The sequence below is a fragment of the Aulonocara sp. 'chitande type north' Nkhata Bay genome, linkage group LG17 (assembly GCF_057382095.1).
Source record: "Aulonocara sp. 'chitande type north' Nkhata Bay isolate Kocher_YH1m ecotype deep benthic linkage group LG17, A_spYH_male_GT1.1, whole genome shotgun sequence".
Taxonomy (NCBI): domain Eukaryota; kingdom Metazoa; phylum Chordata; class Actinopteri; order Cichliformes; family Cichlidae; genus Aulonocara; species Aulonocara sp. 'chitande type north' Nkhata Bay.
The window spans coordinates 12,634,844-12,659,241 of record NC_141360.1 but is presented as its reverse complement, the minus strand read 5'-3'; the positions used below and the strand labels follow the sequence as shown (position 1 = coordinate 12,659,241).

Here is a 24,398-nt window from a genome sequence, read left to right as displayed (position 1 = left end):
TAGCAAGATGGGCTTCTTTTTAGGGACTTCTAGTTTCTCAACATAAGAGGCAGTGAGCTTGATAGTGTCTAGGAATATTCGGTGGGGAAAAAAATGTTGGCATCAGATGATACGTCTCTATTGACCAGCAGAAAATCAGCACATTATTGATGCATCTTGTGTGAACTGCACAGCAAGCATCTCTTCATTGCACAAATGGAAGGCAAGGTCACTCTCCCATCATTTTGTGCTTTTAGTTCCCACATAATACAGTATGAGAAAACAGAATGAAACCTGCTATAATCTGTTTAATTTTGTATTAGAATTACAAATTCTGCACATTAACCCTTTCAAGTATGCTGGTCACTACAGTTGACAGCTATTCAAAGGCTGTTTACTTGAATTTGTGTCAGTGTTGATGGTATACTTGCACATAAACCACTAACTTAGACACTGATGTGTCACTCCATACCCTTCCACCCACTGGTTGTTTAATATTACTATAGATGTATGACGTGATTCATTGTAATTATTGTTATTAAACCCTGTCATGGATGAATTATTACAACCTCAATCTGGATTTTTTTTCTTAAGTATTTGTATTCATCTTTTCATGCCTAAAGATGAATATAAATACTTAAGAAAAAAAATCCTAATTGTAGTTGTCATAATTCATGCATGAAAGGGTTAAAAGAAATTTGACCACAAATTAGCCTCCTGGTGGAAAAACAGAAGGTTTTGATCAAAAGCTGGACTTGGTAGATCATAAATATAAAGGTAAATGTACTGAGACAGTCTGTATAAAGCTATTTTAGTTTTAATTTATTAGAATGAAAACAAATACATTTCTTGATCATTTTTTATATTACCTCTGTCAGCTAGCAAGATTACCTGTATTACATTTGCAAGAACAACAAAGTAGGGCATTATAAAGTTTCCTTTTGAATGACCTGTAAACTGATCATCGTTCTTTTGTTTTGTTTTGTTTTTTGTATCATTTTCTCAGAACAAATGAGCAGTGAGAGCATACCTTTAAAACTTGTATATAGGGCACAGTACCTATAGTGGTTGCCTAGTGATTGCAACAGACCGATATTTATGTAGGTTTGCCTGACCATGGGGCAAGCCAGAAAGACAGGTCATAGGGTCAACTCGGAGGAGGTCAGAAGAAGTGATGGAGTCCTACCAGAGTGTTAGCTGGAGGTCTGCAATGAGGACGCAGGGCTAAGGGCCAGTAGTGGAGGTAGGTCCCCTCTGGACGTCAGACAGGTGGCAAGCAGCAAAGATGTAGCCCCTCAGATGGCCTGGCTGAGTTTGCCAAAAGAGATGCGATCCCTCAGGTGTCTCGGCAGGAGGAGACAGAACTCTTCTGGGAGGTGTCTGATTATGAGAGGGAAAGGCAGAAGGCTAGTGATGGAGTGTGGCTCAATGCTGGTGGTGAAAGTTGACCTTCACAGGAGGCCAGAGATGGTGAGGCAGCCAGTGGCATGGATGAAGCACGTCTGGAAACTCAGGATCCGGTTCTGGCCGCTGTTCTTGTTTGGTAGCACAGTACCCACTGATGATTCTGTTTACTGGGGCTGTGCAGCAGCCACTAAAGCCTCTGGAGGCAGAGGCTGCACAGACTCCTCAGATTGGAGCTGTCAAGGACCAGGACAGGGTGCTTGGAACACTCAGAATACAGGATGCACTGGAGTGAAAGACAAAGTCTCAAAATTGGTTAGCTCGCAGAAGGGCTCGGAGCTTGCTGGCACTGGTTGCTCAGCCTTAGTTGACACTCTGTAGGTGTGAAAATGGAACTTGTTTCCAACTGGTTGTATTCTGGTAATATTCTTATATAAAAGCAAGGTTGCTGAGTGCCTATGTCATTTTGCAGTTTTAAGAAATTCAACTTTATTTAAATGATATTGCACCAAGTCATAACATCTCATCTCAGAACAATTTACATAATTTTAAGGTCAAGAAAAAAGTTGAAATACACAGTGAGACAAGAAAGATTTGCATAATGTTAGAGACCTCAGTCATTCCCAAAGTTATGCCCCAAATGCCGCTGCAGTTCATAGACCAAGTTTTGATTCAGAGTTGACCTACTATCCTTCTTCAATTGTTGGTTTGACAGCAAAATAAGGAATTCTTTGCAAAATACTCTCAAATAACATAGCAGATTATCTGGTAGCTTGTGTTTGTAATTGGTGAGTACACTGTGATCAAAAATGAGGGTCAGCCCTTTGACAAAACCCACCATGTAATAAACCATAGTTTTCATTTAACTGTGAAACACTGTGTGGCTTTGGGAAGAATTAAAATGACATTCCCGTGACATACCGTAGCCTTTCGTCACTTTAGTATAAAGTTGGGAGTCTGGCTGTAAAGCTTGATTACCAGCTCTTTCATCCAGTAATTACGCCTACGTTTCCTCACACACACATACACAATGATCTAATGAGGTTACATGGGACAAGCTTGCATGAATTAGTTGTTGCACTGAAAGGTTGAGGAGTACACAGGTCAAATGTTAATTACAAATTGTCTCAGCTCATAGAGAATAAAGATTGTAATTAATCCTGGATGGGAGAAATTTAAAGCAAGTTTCCATGTTAATGTACCTGTGTGGCTCGCAAACAGCATCTCAAACATTTGTCAAGAGCATAATAAAAAAAAGTTGTTAATCCCACATTAATGGTAAAGACAGGTTGTGAAAAAACCCATCCATGACATCATCTATGACAGCACTGAGATTAGGCATCACCTTCGTAAAATGATATCATTTTTGCCATTAAAAGGAGCTAGTCAGTTAATCTGACAAAATAATATTAATGAAGATTAAGCACCAATTTAGTTTTTCTTCTTTTAAAGAAAAAATGATATCACACGAATTTTAAAGAATCCCTAAACTCTAGAAAGACCCAGAGAGCCAAAGCTGTCTAGTGCATTACTGTTCACTCTTGAGTCGGTACTATGACTACGAAAGAAACATCGAAATATTGGGGGTCACAAAGTTTGTTGAAACTCTAACACTGAAGTGACCTTTCTCTTTTTAGTTCAGCAAAAAAAGAAATCCTTCACTCACATATCCTCCCCAGGAAATTCCCTGGAGATTTAAACAGTGTCCACAATATGGGTCTCCCATTCAAGGTCAATGCTTTGCAACGTGACTGGTTTTCATTCGTAGCTAGGACAGACTCAGACATGCCCATTAGACTAGACTTTTCACTACATACACGATCATATCTAATATACTGTATCATATCATCCTTACAGAGAGTTTTCCCATAGAAATACCATAGTTAGAGCAAAAGTGCTATGCCTTATAGCTGTATATTAGAAAGGAAAGGAGCTAATTTTCAGTGACCTTCAAAGTTGCAGCTTCACAGTGTAAGAACATAATGACTGTAATTATTACAAGGCAACCATCACTGCAAAATGAGTAATGTGACCATTAGAGCCAACAACGCGTACAGCACTGTTCAAGGCAAGCCTACGCGAGCGACAACAAAGTCTCACAATGCGGGAGCACACTAATTAATATATAGAAGAATCAATGAGTTCACAAGAATCAGCTTCATCCTGGACTGTCTTAATTGAAAGGGTTCTCATTTTCTGTTCTGGCCCGCTCAAGGTGACGGAGCATGGTTGTGGTTAGATTAAATATTTATTGAGGGTTGCCATTACATTGCCATTATCATTTAGATCAGTTCATTAAACAACAAGATACACCAATGATGAGGCAATTACAGCTGTTAAATAAAACAGGATAAAAAAAGAGATAAAAATAAGACTGCTTTGCCCATGAACAGTGCACTAGCAGCACATTTGCGGTATGTACAACAACATGCACACGCACATGTTGTCTTTTAAAGTTATAAAACTATTAACCCCTGCTGGTCAAAACAGCACGTAAAAGGCCTAGTTTATCAAATTATTCTACAAATTACGGATGTATATTTTTCAAATCAAATCAAATCACTTTTTATTGTCACATCACATGTGCAGGCACACTGGCACAGCACATGCGAGTGAAATTCTTGTGTGCGAGCCCCACAAGCAACAGAGATGTGCAAACACAACAACACAAACGAGCAAAATACAAGAATGGCCAACCTGAAACTAATAAATATATGTACAATATATAATAGTGTATGCATTTCTGGATGTGTATACTAAATATTTTCCTACGTGTGTGTGTGTGTGTGTGTGTGTGTGTGTGTGTGTGTGTGTGTGTGTGTGTGTGTGTGTATACACATTTTTACAAATTAAATAGTAAAAAAATAAAATAAAATAATAATAATAATAATAATAAAATATATAAAATATACAGAGTTGAATATGTGCAAAACAAGTGGCATTTATATACAGTGTGGAGTGCATAATGTTGAAGTTCCAGTAGTGAAGCTGACGTGTCTATGAAGTGTTCAGCAGTCTGATGGCCTGATGGAAAAAGCTGTCTCTCAGTCTGCTGGTACGGGACTGGATGCTGCAGAACCTCCTTCCTGGTGGAAGCAGTCTGAACAGTTTATGGCTGGGGTGACTGGAGTCCTTGATGATCCTCCCCGCTTTCCTCAGGCACCGCTTCCTGTAGATGTCTTGGAGGGAGGGAAGCTCACCTCCAATTATCCGTTCAGAGCACCGCACTACTCGCTGGAGAGCTTTGCAGTTGTAGGCGGTGCTGTTGCCATACCAGGTGGTGATGCATCCAGTGAGGATGCTCTCAATGGCACAGTGATAGAAGGTCCTGAGGATGCGGGGGCTCATGCCGAATCTTTTCAGTCTCCTGAGAAAGAAGAGGCGCTGCTGCGCCTTCTTCACTGTTTTGTTTGTGTGTACTGACCACGTAAGATCCTCAGCCAGGTGTACGCCAAGGAACCGGAAGCTGCTCACTCTCTCCACAGCAGCGCCGTTGATGGTGATGGGGGTGTGTACTTCTCTGCACCTCCGGAAGTCCACTATCAACTCCTTTGTCTTTGCGACGTTGAGGGTGAGATGGTTGTCTTGACACCAGTGGGTCAGGGCGCTGACCTCCTCCCTGTAAGCCGTCTCATCACCGTTGGTGATAAGACCCACCACTGTAGTGTCGTCCGCAAACTTCACAATGATGTTGGAGCTGTTAGTGGCTGTGCAGTCGTAGGTGTAGAGTGAGTACAGGAGAGGGCTCAGTACACACCCCTGTGGAGCACCAGTGTTCAGTGTGATGGGGGATGAGGTGATGCTGCCCAGTCTGACCACCTGGCGTCTGTCAGACAGGAAGCTAAGGATCCAGCTGCAGAGGGAGCTGCTCAGTCCTAGATCCTGCAGTTTCCTGTCCAGCTTCGAGGGAACGATGGTATTGAATGCTGAGCTGTAATCTACAAACAGCATCCTCACATACGTGTCTCTCTTCTCCAGGTGTGACAGGGCAGTGTGTAGTGTCAGGGCTATGGCATCATCAGTGGACCTGTTGTGGCGGTATGCAAACTGTAGAGGGTCCAGTGAGTCGGGTAGTGCAGAGCAGATGAAGTCCCTGACCAGCTTCTCGAAGCATTTGCTTACGATGGGGGTCAGGGCTACAGGTCGCCAGTCGTTCAATGAGGAGATGGTGGAGGATTTGGGTACAGGGACGATGGTGGCCATTTTGAAGCAGGCTGGGACTACAGACAGAGAGAGGGAAAGGTTGAAGATGTGCGTGAACACTCCAGCCAGCTGAGCCGCGCATGACCTGAGGACGCGGCCGGGAATCCCGTCCGGACCAGTAGCTTTGCGTGCGTTCACCTTCCTGAAGCACTTCCGCACATCCTCCTCAGACACAGTGTGCGCACTGACGTCATCCGCGGTGCGCACACTGTCCGGTCTCATGGTGTTCGCTGTGTCGAATCTAGCGTAGAATACGTTTAGATCCTCACACAGAGAGGCCGTGGTCTGCGGTGTGCTGGTTTTCCCTCTAAAGTCTGTGATCGTGTTTAGTCCCTGCCACATACTCCGAGGGTTGTCAAACTGTTGTTCCACCCTGTCCCTGTACTCACGTTTGGCTGCTTTGATCGTCTTCCGGAGTTGGTAATGTGCGTGTTTGTAGTCCGATGTGTTCGCGGAGGCAAAGGTGGTGTTCCGTGCCGCCAGTGCCGCGCGAACATCTCCGTTAATCCAGGGTTTTTGATTTGGGAAGGATTTGACTGTTCTGGATGGGACGACATCTTCCACGCATTTCCTGATAAATCCACAGACTGAGTCTGTGTATTCATCAATGTCTCTGGCGGCCACGTGAAACATTTTTAAGTGTTTGCTTGAACTTTTTCCATGTATATTTTGTGTGACTGTGATTGGAAACATTGCTTACAATTGCTTTAACCATGACAATTATGTTTTTTCTGTAGGTTTACCTTAAAACTAAGTGATGAACATAGCACTCACTGGCCTCTTTATTACGTATACCTTACAACTTGGTGCCTTTACAGCTGCCTTAATTTTTTATTAAATATACAAAAGTGATGGAAACAATCCTCAGAGACTTTTGTCCGTGGAAAAAGCAAATCTACCATTCCACTATATCTCAAAGGTGCTCTCTTGGATTGAGATCTGCTGATTGTGGAGGCCATTTGAGTGCAGTGAACTTATTGTAATATTTGAGAAACCAGTTTTACATGATTTGAGCTTTCTGACATGGTGCATTATCCTGGTGTAACCAGGCATCAGCAGATGAGTACAGTGAGAATATAAAGGTGTTGACATGCTGAGCAGCAATGCTCAGGTTGGCTGTATACAGTGCTCAATAGCTCCAGTTCACTGCTCTTTCTTAACAAGAATGATACCCAGGATGGTACTGTACTGCTACTGTAGCCTTCTGCATCAAGGTTTGACATGCTGTGTATTCAAAAATGCTGTTCTCCATACATTGGTTGCAAAAAAAAGGGGGTTATTGAGCTCCCTCTCCTTTCTATGGAAGGCCAGTTCCGCAGCTAAAAAGAAAGTATCGATAACTCAAAATTTAGAGTTATGTTTCTCAAAATTTTAATTACTTTTAAAATTTCAACTTATTAGCTCAAAATTTTGACTAATTAATTCAAAGGTTTGAGAAAAGTACTTGAAATTTCGAGTTAGCGCTGCCAATCAGTAATTTATGTGAAGGACAGCATTTTCTTGTTACTCGGAAGTATATGGCGCAGAGAAATGCAAACTCAAAATCGGATTATGTGTAGCAACAAATTGGCACTTTCGAGAGTACGTTTGCTGATAGTAACACCATGTGATTTGTCTAATAACACAAAGATTCATGTCATTCATGACTGGCTGTAATACTGGTAGCTCAGCTTTTTTTCTAAAAACTGCTAATTACAAAAAGTAATCAGTAACTAATTACTGATTAATTCCCCAAAAAAGTAATCCTGTTACTTTACTGATTCCTTATCTTCAAAAGTAATTAATTAGTTAGTTACTTAGTTACTTTTTAAAAACATGATTTACAACCTGAAGAGGTGATAAAGCAATAGATCTTTCAGCCCAGTTCTACTTTTTCGTCATAATCCATCATACAAAATGTAATCAAATAGAAACGTCTCTTTTTTTAACTTGTTTTATCAGTTTTAATCTTTTAACTTTATGCATCAAGCAAAAATTTAATTATATGCAACATTCTCTGACTTGAATAAATTAGTTTAACATTTAAACCTATTTTCTGCACATTCCAGCACATATAATAAAATAAATATTTTTTTGTGTTTACACTCACTCTTTCAAATAGATGCAAGTAAAACACAGCAGAAAATAAATAAAGTCAAAGACTAGCGGTTCTTTTGCTCTATTTTCACCTGTAAAGCAGAAGTGGGGTAGGCGGAGGTTTGCCCTGGTGCAGGTGTGACGCGGCGGTCAGTGGAAGAATCCGCGAGTTTCTCTATGAATTTCCCATTACGTTGTTGCGCACTCGGTGCTTGTTTAGGGGTTTTTTTTTCGCTGTATAGATACGTTTTCTTCCCACGCAGTGAGCAGCAGACACTAATGTTTTTGTCACTTTTTATGGAATCAAACTCAAAGTAAGGTCAGTACTTCCACGCTTTAAACGCTGCACGCTCATACTCTCTCCCGCACTCGATATATGATCCATTGTTGATCTGCACACAGCTGTTGTCACGAACGTCGCACTCGCTTATGTCACTGTCATGAGACATTCTCTCAAAAAAAATCACAGTTTTAGTAACTCAGTAACGCAGCGTTCCTACAGGAAAGTAACGGTAATCTAATTACTGTTACTTTAAAAAAGTAATCAGATTACAGTAACGCATTGGTAATGACCAACAAAGTAATGTTGCTCAGCAACATGTTGGCTAGACAACATGTTGCTGAGCTCAAATTCAAACAAAAAAAGCTAGTTGAAAACCGTAAGTTTGCTACGTTAAACAATTATTTTAGCACTCGGTCACATTAGCTATTAGAAAACTAATGTTAGCTACTTGTAAAAAAAACCCTCTTGTAGTTAGCTTGTAGCTGATGGCATTCTAAATCATCGATATTATGCTATAGAACATGTTGCACACTGATGAAAGTCTTAAACTTCACTTCCAGAAATATTAGCCTAAATCTGACAGTTGGTATTTGTCTTATCCTATATTTGACTTGCTGCACTGAGCTTGTGACAGGATCCCACTAACAAGGTTTAGTTTCTTGGTTTGATGTCTTAAAAAAATCTAGTCCTAGGTTCTTTACCCTGTTGGTAGAGCAGCCAACTAAATAGCAGCATTTAGGCAGTTATCATGTTTTTGGCTAGAAGACAGAAAAAACAATGAGGTCAAACAGAAAGTCAGTGGAGAATTATGAAATGTTCTACTACCACGTGTGGGCAGGACTTAATTGCTGTCTCTTTTCACTGGTGGTTTAGGTGCTAGCAGTTAAAACCAAACTGTCATCACAAATAACACGTTACGCATGGCTTGTTTTGCAGGTCTTTCTCTGTTGAAAGAAATGTAAACTCCTGTATGTGTCTCTTTCACTCTGTCATGCTGTGTGCGTGCATTCAGGAGCAGTGATGAACATAAGCTACACTACATTTCTTAAATTATACAAATATCAGATGTTCCTATTGTAGTGGCTTTCTATGAAACATGAAGTGTTTGTATTTTCTACAGGCAAGTCAGGTTAAATGGACTAAGGTGAGCAAAAGACATTACTGAATGTAGATATTTTTCTATCTTTTAACACCATGGATGTACACGAAATTAATAAAAGCTTTTGAAAGAAAGACACTGTACTAATTGTTCATTGTGAAGAACATAGCAAGTCACTACAACTCAATAAACCATAATGAAAATAATGACCTAAACAGCAGAAGAAATATGACTGATAGTATAAGTCTGTGTCAGCAGAATTGTTTATGATATGATGGGTGACAGCCTTAACCTTTAAACGCAAAGGAAGTGCTGAATTCACACAGCAGATTAATGACAGTAATGTTAAAATCCCCCATGTGTGATATTTCTTTTAAAGCAACATGTTTAGTGATTTCTCCTTGAAACCCTCTGGATTACTGAAGTAGGTTTTGCTCCTTCTGTTGGGCTTCTGATATTTTGTAATTATAAATGAAAAGTTAGCATTCCCTGACAGAATATTCTCTGGAAGATTTCTTCAGTCAGGGCTTAAATAGTGAAAGTGAAATACAGAAGAAAAATGCAGCGATCTAAAGATGTAGCTTTGAAAATGAGACTGAATGATGTCCTCTACTGTGTATGACAAGTGTTTAATGTGAATGATTGCGTAGCCATTTTCAATGGATCTCTAGCAAGGGCCCTATTTTTAGAAAAGTACTTCTAAATGTCCACCAGCTTGATGTACATCTCCCACAGAGTGTGGGGGAACAGAGCACTTTATCTTGATAAGTGCAGCCATTTGATGGAAGTTGAAAAATGTAACACATACGTATAGTACATTCACTTGGCAAGACGTCTCACAAATACAATAATCTCAGAGAGGTAAACGATATTATTTATACTCTAATCCAACAAAACATACTCCAGAGAATGTGGGGTTATTTGTTTTACTATTATTAAAATAATATATAATTTTGTAACTTACTGCCACATAGACAGAACAACAGACATGTAACAGTTTTTAAAAAATGAATACAGGGAGTGCAGAATTATTAGGCAAGTTGTATTTTTGAGGAATAATTTTATTATTGAACAACAACCATGTTCTCATTGAACCCAAAAAACTCATTAATATCAAGGCTGATTGTTTTTGGAAGTAGTTTTTAGTTTGTTTTTAGTTTTAGCTATTTTAGGGGGATATCTGTGTGTGCAGGTGACTATTACTGTGCATAATTATTAGGCAACTTAACAACAAACAAATATATACCCATTTTAATTATTTATTTTTACCAGTGAAACCAATATAACATCTCCACATTCACAAATATACATTTCTGACATTCAAAAACAAAACAAAAACAAATCAGCGACCAATATAGCCACCTTTCTTTGCAAGGACACTCAAAAGCCTGCCATCCATGGATTCTGTCAGTGTTTTGATCTGTTCACCATCAACATTGCGTGCAGCAGCAACCACAGCCTCCCAGACACTGTTCAGAGAGGTGTACTGTTTTCCCTCCTTGTAAATCTCACATTTGATGATGGACCACAGGTTCTCAATGGGGTTCAGATCAGGTGAACAAGGTGGCTGATAGGTTTGTAGCTTGTACCTATCCGCTGGAACGTTGAAGACAATATAATTACACTGCAAAGCAAGACACAAGCAGGCTGGTTTACTCATGCATGAGGGAAATCTGGCTGGAGCCAAGTGTCGTCCCACCACCTAGCCTCCATCAGACTCTCAGCCAGGCTCCCCATAGCACTCCTTTTATTGTGGTTACATGAATATGCATAGGGTCATTAACATATGACATCTTACATAGGTATACATGTGAACAAAGAATACTGTGTGTGTGTGTGTGTGTGTGTGTGTGTGTGTGTGTGAGGTCCAGATGTGACCCTGTGAAGACTCCCCAAAGCTGGTGCCAGGAGTCTAGCGGTCCATCTGAACAAAAGGCTCTTATACTTAAACAGATATACGTGTGTTTGCTATACCATATATCAGCAAGAGAAGATACGGCCTTTCCTAGGAGGTGTGTAATCTATGCCGGAACACTCTGTAGAGGGAGTGAACGCACTCCCCCTTCATGCTACACAGAGCTGTTACTTTAGGATGAAACATCCTTTCAATCCACAAATGATTATATACACTTCTAAGCATATATGAGTAAATATTTCTAAGCATAAATGACAATCAACAATACAAATCTAACATTTCCCCCCTTTTTGACCTTTATGCTTGAAAAGTTCCCAGTTATGAATACCTCATGTCTGACAGTTTCAATGCAAACATTGTTATATTCAGCATATGTCAAATCACCCTAAATTACTGAAAAAATACACAGTTTAACAAATGTATTAGCAGTTATCTCATTCCTCATTGATCTCATCTCATGGCAAACTGCATCCTACAAGCAAACAAAGAAATTGTTAATTTAATAGTGAAAATAAGAAAGTAACATTTTCAAAAACATCTCAGCTTGGTGGGGCTTCCTGCGGGTGTGCAAATCACATGTCTCTCTGCAGGGTGGTTTGAGCTCTGCAGGGCGTCATGAATGTCTCTTCCAGATGTTTCCATCATTGTCCATAGGACCAGAGTCCAAATGTATGTAGAATAAACATTCAAACATACCAGTTGGTTTTGTTGTTTGTCAACATGGGTCTCAGCTATTTCCAGAGCTGCAGACCTCTCAGCACTCTAGTTTTATGGCCTCCCATTACCTCACTTCAGGCCTTCGTCCTGTGAGGGGGATATTTATGACTCCTTCATTGTCCACGCTCTGCAGAGAAACACCTCTGTGAAAACGGTGCAGGGTTCAGTTGTCTTACTGCTGTTATGATCCCAGCAGCCTTCAGAGTGTCATCGTATGTACAGTATAGTGGCACCGCATTAGGTGATGTTCATAGGAAACTGCTGTCATCACCACCATAGCTTCTGGTTCCTGTGCTTTCACAGAATCATGATGTCATCCTCGACCTCCTTCTGCGCTGTCGATGGAGCTTGGCACGCTCCTCATCCCTCGAGTTTTCATGTTCCAACGCTGCTGAAGGTTTAAGGCAGAGCATGTCGTACACCTTAGCTGTCTTCCTCAGCGTCAATATTGAATCTTTCATTTTATTTAAAATCTCCTGGAAGCTCAGTAGCACAGCTCTCTGTGTCATGTCTGCTGTGCTGAAGATGATCTCTGATCCTCCTGAAGCCTCTCTCCTGGCCTCAGCTCCCATCTTGTGGACGATCCTCTCAGGCACTCCTTTTCGTCACGCATAGTCCTGATTTTGGGCCTGCTGGATCTGTCTCAAAACACTCAGCTTCTCCGCCTTCCTCCTGGTTCAGCTGATTCAGCCGTCACGCCTCGCACTTGGTTGCCTTAGAGTTGATCAGAGGCTGGAGGTTGAAGTGCGAGCTTACCCTACGGGGGCTCAATCAGCACTCCCCCCTCACCACTGAAACAACCAAGTGTGAGATTTCTCTATTGTGCTGTCTTGGGGGTGCTGGGGTTTCCTGGGACCTCGACCTCTTTGCAGTGGCTCCAAGGTCTGATCTCATGATGGGCCCCAACCAGCTTGACCTTTGACCTCAACCACTGCCTGGGCTATGCCTGGAATGTTTCTTGCTTCTCACTGCTGCACCTGTATTTCAGAAAAACTTCTATTTGGAGAGCATGTCAACAATCATCAAACCACATTCTTTAGTTCAGTGAACTTCACTTATAGGCCATCAAAGCCTCATCTGAACATGGATGCACCACTTGCATAGGTTTAATACTTGTAAATAAACGGCTAATCACACAAATCACTGCAACAATAATAGTAAACATTGTTTAATGTTAATTCTGGACCCCACCTCTTGACGCATGGACACTCTCATGCGTCAACTCACCAAACCTGGATCCCTGTCTTAAAAACTGGCTCCACCAGGAGCCTGCATACACAAGATCTGGAAATAAAATCAAACTTCACACGTATAAACAATTATATCAAAAGAGTAATAAGCATTCAGCACGGGCAAGACAAGTGTCATGTGCAGGTTTTCTCAAATCATTAAATCACTATTGTTACCATAATTCGCCTCAAACATGGATCATCCCATGTGCTCAGTTAACATTAATGTAATCGGTGACTTCTCTTAAGCAAAGTCACTCCACTCACATATTATTATTATGGGCTCAAAGTGGCCAGCAAAGAGCCCATAATAAACTATTCCATAAATACCGTAATCTCTTATTTGTTTTACTCATGTCACTTGTCCGTTTCAGCTGAATCTTCCACAGCATTCTCAAAGAAACAAACATTAGCAATACACATTGACTGTGGTCAGATGGAGGTCAGACACAGGTCAACAGGTTCCAGAGGTGCCATAAAAACACCATAAAATCAACCATCAAAGTAACGTCACATTTTCCCAAAACACAGTGTAACAGCATCACCACTCATAACCTGTAAACACAGTTTTCCTCACACATAAACCCAAAAATCCTGTAGTAGGAAAAACATCAACCAGGTGTCCTGGTATAAATCATGTGAGCAAACCACATGAAGAACTGTAATGCTCGCTGAATCCTTTTTTTTTAGGCTGGGACATAATTGTCCCAAATAAGTGGCTTTCTCGATCGGTCGTATAGCACTTTCAATTCCCGACGTGCAGATCTGCTTAAAGAAAAGAAATAAACAAACAAAATCAGTGCCTGTTCAAAAGATAAAAAATGAAAAATAACAAATTATCAAACCAAACTTTCAGTGCACTGTGAAAGTATCAAAATAAAAAGGCCTTGTTAAGTCATGACACAAGCTCCTCATCAACTTCACAACAGGAGAAGAATCATCAGCTAGATTCACTCCAAACCAACCATCAGCTGCACAACACACAACAGTCTAATGTCTTATTAACTTATGAGTTTAATCACCAGGTCTGTGCTCTTCACTCATTTAGGCCACAGATCTATTTTATTCAATTTTCCTTTTTCCCTTCATCATAAAACATGTGACATGCTGTCATGCACTTCACAAAAGACGTTTGTTCTGACGTATTCAGAGTTGTATATCTAGATACAGAATTCACTCGCACATCAAAGCAGGGAACTCAGTGTTTTAGAGTTTCCACTCAAACACATCTCATCCACTCGTGCTAGAATTCAGTCACCTTTCATTAATCTAAAACCGAACAACTAATTTGCATATCAGCCATTAACCCACTAAGTTGACAGGACAACAGGAAAGCATGTTCAAAATAGTATCACAAAAGACAATTTCCCTCATACAGTAAATTACTTGCTGCATCAATCAAGCAGGAAGCTTCTCCCAATTTACTATATTAACAACTAAATTTATTGTCTGATCACTGATTCATCAAACCAGGATTTTTTATTTTTTTTTTCCCACAAAGGTTAAATTGTTGTCCTGCAACTTGGAGAGTCAATTTTTTTCAGGATAAATTCAGTATTTGATAACAAGTGTCTGCTAAATTGACACTATTTTAACACTGATGAAAGATAACAAACTAATTTTCATTGCAGGTTTGTGTAATTAGACAGGTCTAATGCATGTCTGTGGAGCTGCATATCCAGCAGAGCATGTTCTTAAAGCTGCCTTTCCTACACACTTCTCTGCTATTATTTGATCATTTCTTAACTAATGTGCTATGAGTCTTCATGAGTCATTTTGTGTTTGGAATTGTTAGTAAAGTTAATTCATGTTCTGCTTGTTTGTGTGATTTTGTATGTTTCTATTTGTTTCAGACTCCTTCACAATTTTCCAACTTAAGCAGTCAGTTTTCTTTTCCCCAGATTTGCTAACCCAAATTTTGATTTCCCACATTTAATAACAGCATTCCTCTGTGTTTCCACTTACTCTCACTCTGTTGTCATCTCACTCTGTTGTCCTCTCCCACTTGCAACAGTCCCCAGCCGGCAGTTCTCCTTCAGCTTTGTCCTGTGTTCCACTGTCTCTTCTTGCCATTTTACTCCACAGGTGGCAAATGTCAAACTCCAACAGTCTCCTCAGTTCTCCTCAAAAGTTTTCTTCACATGCATAGTGAAGTTGCAGCTTGTTGTAAACACAGTGCCATTCATCCGATCAGTCAGGATGATGGGTTTGCTCTTCTCTGATGCTGTTTGTCCACATTGCTGCTGCTTGCTGAGACTTTTTGCTCAGGACTTGATGCTGTCTCTTTATCTGCCATGTTATTGCTTTGGAGCTGCATTCTTCAGGGAGGAGTGAGCTTGCTTGTGAGTTTGTGAGGTTGAGAAACACATTGCGCTGTATATAAGTCAGCCAGAACTTGGCCTGCATGTTTCCAATGATGTTTAACTATAAATTTCTTCCGTCCGACCGCTGCATGTGGAAAATTGATACAGGTCTGCTTTTCACCTGAAAGTGACAAACTAAGACATGTTCATTATCATCACTGCTTAATCAACACACATCTCTCTCTCTCTCTCTCTCTCTGTCCGTGTTTGTGTGAACAATCCTTTCTTAAAGCAGAAAATGACATTGTAGTTGTTTTTTGGCTGATCAACACAAAACCTTTTTCCTATGATTATTTTTCTTCGTCTACAATGTAATTTGTCTCTTTTTCACTCTTTTTTTTTTTCTTTACAATAGCTTGTGATCCGCAAAATCACTGCTCTCACTCACAATCAAAGGCAATTACTTTTGCACAGTGCACAAAAACACTGTGATGTCAGACACATTCACACTCACTTTTTCATCTGCATAAATAAATCATATGGCTGGAGATATGTGCCATGGTGATCCATAGGCATGATCACCAGTTTATTTAATTATTTTTAATCCAACAAAACAAATAAACAAAAACATGATACTGATGCTACACACACACTAGTCAAGGTGCAGAAAAACTGCTCATGGAAACGCTGCACACTCTCTGTTTCCCCTCTCTTTGAGTAGTTCTCAGACAGCTCTTGATCTGATAATGTGTAGCTTGCTCATCAGCTCAAAAAACAAAAACAAAACTGCAATGCGACATCACACAGTATTTGCAGCATATTAGTTGTTTTCACAGATGTGCTCTATATCTCAACAATGGCTCATAATAAGACGACAGTCTTCCACACAGGTCAAGTGCCTCTATGCACTTCATGAGTTTAAATATTTACCTATATCACTTCACCTCACATGCCATTGTACTGAATTTGAGCAACCACAAGCTTAATGTAGGTTACTTTTAACAACTATCCACCTCAATGGTTTGGCACACAGGCTGTTGTCGAACAGGGCAAGCTAAAGAGTTAACATTTTGTGTCAGCAAGGGGTGGGGGGAAAGCCACCCACCAGAGCACAGCTGCTGATGTGGGCTGGCCTTTTCCACACACTCCTGGCTGCTTAGGAAACCATGATAACAACAACAGTCGGTGTCGCAGACCACGTGTTCTACTCCGCACACACTCACACAACAACAACAACAACAAATATCCTCACTCACAACCAACAAAAATTAGGCCTATTGTCTCAACGCAGTCTCACACAGTGACCACGTGCTCTGCCGCACACAGTGGCAAAGACTTACATAGCAGTGATCACGCGCTTTATCGCACACAGTGATAAAGACTTTCAACGCAACCTCACACAGTGGACGCGTGCTTTGCTGCACACAGCGGCAAAGAATAGTCGCACACAGTGACTACACGCTTTATCGCACACAGTGATAAAGACTTTACAACTCAGCCTCACACAGTGGCTAAGATTTTTCACATACCTACTTGGTGTTGCTTATTGCGAGTAGCATCAGTCCCGAATCCCGGCAATCGCCATCCATCGAGGAGAAAAACAGACGGCTAATCCACCGGCCCGATGACGAATTCTCACGCCTCGGGACTTTGTTGCAGGACCTCTACAAGTCCTGGCTGACGTCAGTCTTTCGGTGTGTCTCTTTTCCCCTCGTTGAACGTCGACTCTAGGGCTCCGGCTCTCGAAGGACCAATTAATGATAGGTTTGTAGCATAAACCTACTCGCTGGAACGTTAAGGACAATCTGCTACGCAGCAAAAAGCAAGACACAAGGCACCAAAGTTCTCTGGTTTACCCATGCATGAGGGAGACCTGCCTGGAGCCAAGTGTCGTTCCACCACTTGACCACTGTCAGACTCTCAGCCAGGCTCCCCATAGCACTCCTTTTACTGTGGTCACATGAATATGCATAGGGTCATTAACATATGACATCTTACATAGGTATACATGTGAACAAAGAATACTGTGTGTGTGTGTGTGTGTGTGTGTGTGTGTGTGTGTGTGTGTGTGTGTGTGAGAGGTCCAGATGTGACCCTGTGAAGACTCCCCAAAGCTGGTGCCAGGAGTCTAGCGGTCCATCTGAACAAAAGGCTCTTATACTTAAACAGATATACGTGTGTTTGCTATACCATATATCAGCAAGAGAAGATACGGCCTTTCCTAGGAGGTGTGTAATCTATGCCGGAACACTCTGTAGAGGGAGTGAACGCACTCCCCCTTCATGCTACACAGAGCTGTTACTTTAGGATGAAACATCCTTTCAATCCACAAATGATTATATACACTTCTAAGCATATATGAGTAAATATTTCTAAGCATAAATGACAATCAACAATACAAATCTAACAGTGGCCATGTCATTAGTTTTTCTTCTTTTATACCCATTCTTGCCAGCCACGCTGTGGAGTACTTGGACGCATGTGATGGAGCATTGTCCTGCATGAAAATCATGTTTTTCTTGAAGGATGCAGACTTCTTCCTGTACCACTGCTTGAAGAAGGTGTCTTCCAGAAACTGGCAGTAGGACTGGGAGTTGAGCTTGACTCCATCCTCAACCCGAAAAGGCCCCACAAGCTCATCTTTGATGATACCAGCCCAAACCAGTACTCCACCTCCACCTTGCTGGCGTCTGAGTCGGACTGGAGCTCTCTGCCCTTTACCAATCCAGCCACGGGCCCATCCATCTGGCCCATCAAGACTCACTCTCATGTCATCAGTCCATAAAACCTTAGAAAAATCAGTCTTGAGATATTTCTTGGCCCAGTCTTGATGTTTCAGCTTGTGTGTCTTGTTCAGTGGTGGTCGTCTTTCAGCCTTTCTTACCTTGGCCATGTCTCTGAGTATTGCACACCTTGTGCTTTTGGGCACTCCAGTGATGTTGCAGCTCTGAAATATGGCCAAACTGGTGGCAAGTGGCATCTTGGCAGCTGCACGCTTGACTTTTCTCAGTTCATGGGCAGTTATTTGGCGCCTTGGTTTTTCCACACGCTTCTTGCAACCGTGTTGACTATTTTGAATGAAACGCTTGATTGTTCGATGATCACGCTTTAGAAGCTTTGCAATTTTGAGACTGCTGCATCCCTCTGCAAGATATCTCACTATTTTTGACTTTTCTGGGCCTGTCAATCCTTCTTTTGACCCATTTTGCCAAAGGAAAGGACGTTGCCTAATAATTATGCACACCTGATATAGGGTGTTGATGTCATTAGACCACACCCCTTCTCATTACAGAGATGCACATCACCTAATATGCTTAATTGGTAGTAGGCTTTCGAGCCTACACAGCAAAATCCGAAGTGTTGATGTGAGTTAAAATTACTGGTGTTAAAAATTTCGAGTTGAAAAGTGTTGGTTTGAGAGTTACAGTAACACTAACGGTGCTGAAAAAGCTCTGTAGCCGGAGTTATTTCAAAGAGTCAATACTATAACACTCATTTGGAGTTGATTTCCACATCCGGGTTTTTCGCGCTCATGGGCATGAGGAGTCCGCCAGAAGTTTGCTGTCAAGATCGAGGAGGTTGTTCAGGTAAGAACTATACAACAAGACCTATGTTATTTTATCATTATTAAATATTGTAACTAGCCTATAACATTATTTATCAGAAGCATGCAATATTTTCCTAATGTGGAGTGTATTCATCTGCGGTAAGAGATGGGATTCGTTAGCTTAGGTAGCTAAACTATCCTCTATAACAAGTTAATATTGCAGCGAAAATAAATGCGTGCTCAATATAATTCTCAATTCTAGTTAGTTCTAATGTCATAAGAGAAATGCTTTCCAGTGTTCAATGCTTATTAAATGAAACGAGGGAGGAGTTAGCTATCCTCTGGATATGTTAAATGTAATGTTAAAATTTGAATTTGTGGTAGCCTAGCTGGCAGCTAAGACAAATGCGTTTAGCCCACTGCTTTTAAGGGAAGCGAACATTCGCCTCAGAAATATCCTATTTAAAAGTGAACTAAACAATCACATGGAGACGTTCAAGTCAAGTTTTGGAAAGCGTCAAGATAGGCTAATTACACGTGCTACCAGCGAGTTTAGCAGTAGCCTAGCCTACAAATCTTTGAAGTGGCAGGGGGTTATGGAATTCTGTTAGATGTTAGTGACCAAGCAAGGCGCGCTGCGTTTGTGCATGGATTGCTTGCTAACGGTTAGGATATATCATACATGTTGTAGTAGGCCTAATCTAAGGGAACATTTTCCCCTTTTCTACAGTTTTAGTGAAATAGGCTACCATCCAGTGTTTAAGACAAAGCGGTATAACGACTGAGGGTCGTTGACGTCGCCTCCACTGATAATCCTAGCATGTCGTGTCACAAAACAACCACCACAAAGTAGCAACTAGCCAGACGGCTGTGCATGTGTCAGAAACTCCCGATATAAATGTAAGACTTGCACTCATGACAACAAATATCCCTTATACTGTAAATTAATAAGTGAAAGCGTGATGAAGGCAGGTGTGCGTTCAACAGGAAATTTTATGTGGATTATCATCCTGACATGGTTTAAACAGAGATGCTTTTCCCCAAGTAGGCTACAGCGATTTACTCGCAACATAGCAGAACTAAGTATCTAGCCTGCGTGCAGACGAGAAGATCGCCGTTGTCGTCTTATAAACATGTGGATGGGTGGATAATTCATTGGATGCTATTTCTGTGTACCCAAGTTCAGCTATTTTAGTGCGCAGGGGGAAGCCAAATTATGTTCCTGAGGTTGAAGTGGTCTGTCACCCCTTCACAGATCATCACACAATGTATAGCCTAATATTTTCTTAAAGTTGTCCGGATTTGTTGCCACTTAAGCTATGGTTTAAATATATGGTAAAAAATATTCTGTGCCCCCTTCTCTCCACCAGGTGCTGTTGTAAGACATGTTGCTGAAAGTGAAATACCTCAATGTAAAGAAGTACATTAAATTGCACGCAGGATTCACTTATCTAGAATTCATCAGTGAAGGTAAGATAACCTGGCAGAACAAAATTTGTTGCACATGTATCAGTTCATCATGTTTGCATCTCATCTATTTAAAAAACAAATTAAATGTTAACACATTTTATTTTAATGTGTGACATTAAAAACAGTACAGAGCAGTAGGCCTAGGCCTATATTGTTGCTGCAGACTTGTCTAATTTAACCATTTTAAAGACAGGTAAAACAGCTGTTAATAAATATTAGCTAAATAAAAAAGTCAAAATTAGTTTTTAAAAAAGTTTTTCAGGCGTTTTAGGTGACATTATGCTTATCTTTTTGTAAAGCCAAAACCAAGTTTGGACTTCCGGATGCTGCTGACCTTGATATTTTCGATGAAACTGACACAGCTGTCGAAGAAGACATTTTTCTGGAGTTACTGGAGGCCCAACCAGACCTATGCCTGACAATACGTGAAAAGATTTCAGATGAAGGTAAATGTTATCATAACTTAAATTTTCATAGTATAGCCCACTCAATGTAGAGCCAAGTTCTTTTGCTCTTGATGCAGATGACATTGACCTGTCTTCATGCAATATACATGACAGTGGACAGGGCTGGGTCATATTTGTATAGAATGTTGTCTGAACATAAACATTGAAATTGTGTTATTAATGGCATTGTGGAGTAGCCTAAAGAAAGTTAACCAAATCATCTCTCCCAAAGATTTTTGTCCTTTAGCTCATTCCACACCATCCTCCTCGGATACATTATCTTCCCTCACGGACACTATATCACTTTCATCAAGTGACAGTGACCTCAGGGAAAAGGGCATTCCTGCAGGCCGCAGTAGATCCAGCAAAGACAGTTCTGCACCAAATGTTTCTGTGTCAGAGGCTGCAAAAGAGGTAATTGAGAACAGAAAATGTCTTTTGTATTTTTGAGTTGACACCATTTATACTGTAGATTGTTATACAAATTGAAATTCTAAACATGGTGGTTCCCAACTTGCCCTGTATGAAAAAATGTTAGTAGAAGTTCAAATCAAATCAAATCAAATCACTTTTATTGTCACATCACATGTGCAGGCACACTGGCACAGCACATGCGAGTGCAATTCTTGTGTGCGAGCCCCACAAGCAACAGAGATGTGCAAACACAACAACACAAACGAGCAAAATACAAGAATGGCCAACCTGAAACTAATAAATATATGTACAATATATAATAGTGTATGCATTTCTGGATGTGTATACTAAATATTTTCCTACGTGTGTGTGTGTGTGTGTGTGTGTGTGTGTGTGTGTATACACATTTTTACAAATTAAATAGTAAAAAAAAAAAAAAAAAAAAAAAAAATAATAATAAGTTAGTGCTTCTTGCTAGATATGTCTTTCACAGGTTTGTTGACATTCCTCTAAACTTTCACCTTTACTGACAAACAAGTTTTTATTGTTATTATTTTCCCTTTTATATGAGCAGATGGTTAAAAATGCCTTGACTAGGAAACCTGGTGGAGAGGAAATTCTTGAAGAATACAATGCCGAAAATTCACTGAGCCACCGCACCCGGCGGCAGCTTGTTAACATATTGGCAAGTGATATGACTGAGACACATGGGTAAGAGTAATAGTACCTAATAAAAAAGTAAAGATGGGCCATATGGAATATTCTTGTAATGTATACTGCAGTAAAGACACATACTTCTGATTTAACATTGTCAATTGTATTTCCTCTATAGCAGAATTCCCTCCCGTAAGCAAAAGGAGAAATATGCCCTTGGAATAATTACACTCTTTCCCTCATTGAAGGATCCATTTTCTCCAAACGGCTATGTAAGTCATGCAGTGATTGTAAAACAGCACATTATTTAGTTTTCATCATGGAATAATTACATCAGCTAAATGATTTAAAAGAAAAATCTTAATTCCTCTTTCGTAATAACTATTGTCATAAAACTGTATTGAAATTGTGGATGTTGTTTAACATGTATTGCACCTGTTACATGATAATAGTCCTTGGGTTTCTTTTTGCTGAATCTGCAAAGTCTGTAAGATCGCATTTGATGTTTATTTTTCATCTATGTTTAAATGTGACAGGAGCATTTCTACGACGGAGTGAAAGGCACTGGATATGTAGCGTGGCGCCTCAAAACCATGTCCAGGTCTACAACCAAACGGCCAGTGAAGGAAGTCCCAGTGCATCAAGAACAAGGGCCTAAGCGCAGAAGATTAGCAACCACATTGCCTCAGCAACTTGATGGAGATGCCTGCAAGGAGGCCATCTCATTTCTTGTTCACTCTCCTGATGAAGCAAGTGTATTTCAGAAGATGAAAATGACGTTCCAACATCGCCAGGATCTGGTGCATGATCCACAAAGAACTGCAGATGTCTTCAAAACATTTCGACGCTTTTTGGATGTCAAAGGACTAGTAAGTCAAATCACTTGATATTTTCAACTGTTAATCCTTTTTTTTTGTTTTGCTGATGTGGATGGCAACAGTAAAAGATGTGATCATTGGTCATCCCAGTCAGGCTATATCCCATATTGGTCAAAATCACATTGCAATGTAAACAATGTTGAGCACTGTCTTTATGTCCTGTGTGTATGATGAACAGGTCAATCAAGACTTCCTGCTGCTGTTTGGTGCTGAAACAGCCACCAAGTTGCTTGAGAAGTGGGACATGTCATTCAAGCCAAAGGTTATTAAAGAAGCCAAACAGCTGACTCAGTCAACTGACCTGTGTCGTTTGATAAAAGCTGCTGAGAAACCAACAGAGAGTGATGCAAATGGTAGGCGTCGCACCATGCTTGTTTGATTTTAATAATATTTATTTTTACCTGTCATTTTGAAATTGTTTTATAAATTCAACCATACACAGACTGGGACAGTGACATGGCCTCTCTGCTGCTACTCCTTCAACTTTTGCCACCCACAGCTGGACGAAAGAGGAGAACCAAAATAAGTCCAACTGATGCAGCACACAAAATGGTGCACTTTCACAAGGTAAATATGTTGTCTCACTTTTTAAAATCCTACAAAACACTTTTTCAGTTTTTGCACTTTTTAGTTTTCCTCTCCATGAAGTATGTGTCTTAGTATTTTGTAATAAGTTAGCAAGGCACATAATGTCAAACTGAATGAATGGTTCATACTCAGCAAGTATAAGCTAGGCCTATATGTCAATATCTCATTTGTTTTTAGTCATGCTGCAGCATTGATGAACACTTGCAAGCAAGAGATGGTAAACAACCATACATCCTCGCTGTTGGTCGAACCCAGAACAGCATTGACACCTTCTACATCGCAGTGGACAAACAGCTCATCCCCTGCCAAGCCACCAGCTCACTCAGTGCTTTTGATGAACTTTTCAAATCCCACTACGTGTTCAACTTATCTTACGACGAGTCACTGGTTCATCTCTACAGTTTTGTGCAGACCACCATATTCAACATTGATGCCACCTCAACAGATGAGTCACCACGTGTTCGTGAGTTGCGTGCCAAAATGTTGAATGAGAACCATGTTTAAATGTTTTATCTGTCAAACTCTGCATAGCACCAGTCAGGCTTTGATAAGTCATTTGCGACTAGGTCACAGTTTTTATCCAAGCACCAAATTTAAGTTGGCTTGTTCACAAGATGGTTGCAGCCGTCAGTTCACTACATATTCTGGTTTAAAAAAACATTTAAATAGTGTTCATGATGAAGATTGTTGTCAAAGTGGTGATGCAGAACCCTCAGAGTCATTTCAAGCTGATTTTGACAGATTACAAGATACAGACATAGCAGTTGCAGGAACAAGTGTTACTCAGAGCCTAGAGGTTGGGTGTTCTGAAAACAATGGGTCAGGTCAAAGAATTAAAAAAAATTCTGAAGCAATTTGCACTAAAATTATTGGTAAACTCAATGGTAGTGGTTTGGCAAATAGTTTTGTGTCATCACTTGTTTGTGATTTGGAAGATTTTGCAGATGGATTGCACTGTGAGTTTAAACATAAAGTACTGAACGTTGTGCCAACAGAAAATCCTGTTAGATCTCCAGTGGAAAAATGTCTTGAGACTTTTGACAATCCAGTTGAGAAGTTCGACACTGAAGCTAAAAGAAAGTCATATTTCCGTGAAAAATGGGGAATTGTGGATCCAGTGGAAAAGACTTTAGGAATACGCTATGATACAAGGTTAAATAAAAAATCAGGCACTTATGACCAGGTACCAGTAA

The 24,398-nt window shown here is 40.4% G+C and overlaps 1 protein-coding gene across 2 annotated transcripts; it reads left to right on the top strand.

Annotated features, from left to right (window-relative positions):
- Nucleotides 1-18,734: 18,734 nt before the first annotated feature.
- Nucleotides 18,735-23,932, top strand: LOC147309723 (uncharacterized). 2 transcript variants are annotated; one of them, XM_086268755.1, is made up of 10 exons: nt 18,735-18,795; nt 20,126-20,225; nt 20,525-20,671; nt 20,904-21,085; nt 21,660-21,796; nt 21,918-22,011; nt 22,276-22,608; nt 22,796-22,970; nt 23,060-23,184; nt 23,383-23,932. In XM_086268755.1, exons 2-10 carry the CDS (start codon nt 20,141-20,143, stop codon nt 23,707-23,709), a joined length of 1,605 nt encoding a protein of 534 aa, XP_086124881.1. In that variant the 5' UTR covers nt 18,735-18,795; nt 20,126-20,140; the 3' UTR covers nt 23,710-23,932. The 2 variants fall into 2 exon arrangements, with proteins under 2 accessions (XP_086124881.1, XP_086124882.1); XM_086268756.1 differs by lacking the exon at nt 18,735-18,795 and having other exon boundaries at nt 19,926-20,225.
- The last annotated feature ends 466 nt before the right edge of the window (nt 23,933-24,398 follow it).

What these genes read in the sequence shown, in the direction of transcription:
- LOC147309723 (XM_086268755.1), top strand. Translation starts at nt 20,141, where the DNA reads ATGTTGCTGAAAGTGAAATACCTCAATGTAAAGAAGTACATTAAATTG. An exon ending in TGAAAAGATTTCAGATGAAG is followed by an intron (nt 20,672 to 20,903) that starts GTAAATGTTATC and finishes TCTCTCCCAAAG; the next exon opens with ATTTTTGTCCTTTAGCTCAT. An exon ending in AACAGAGAGTGATGCAAATG is followed by an intron (nt 22,971 to 23,059) that starts GTAGGCGTCGCA and finishes AACCATACACAG; the next exon opens with ACTGGGACAGTGACATGGCC.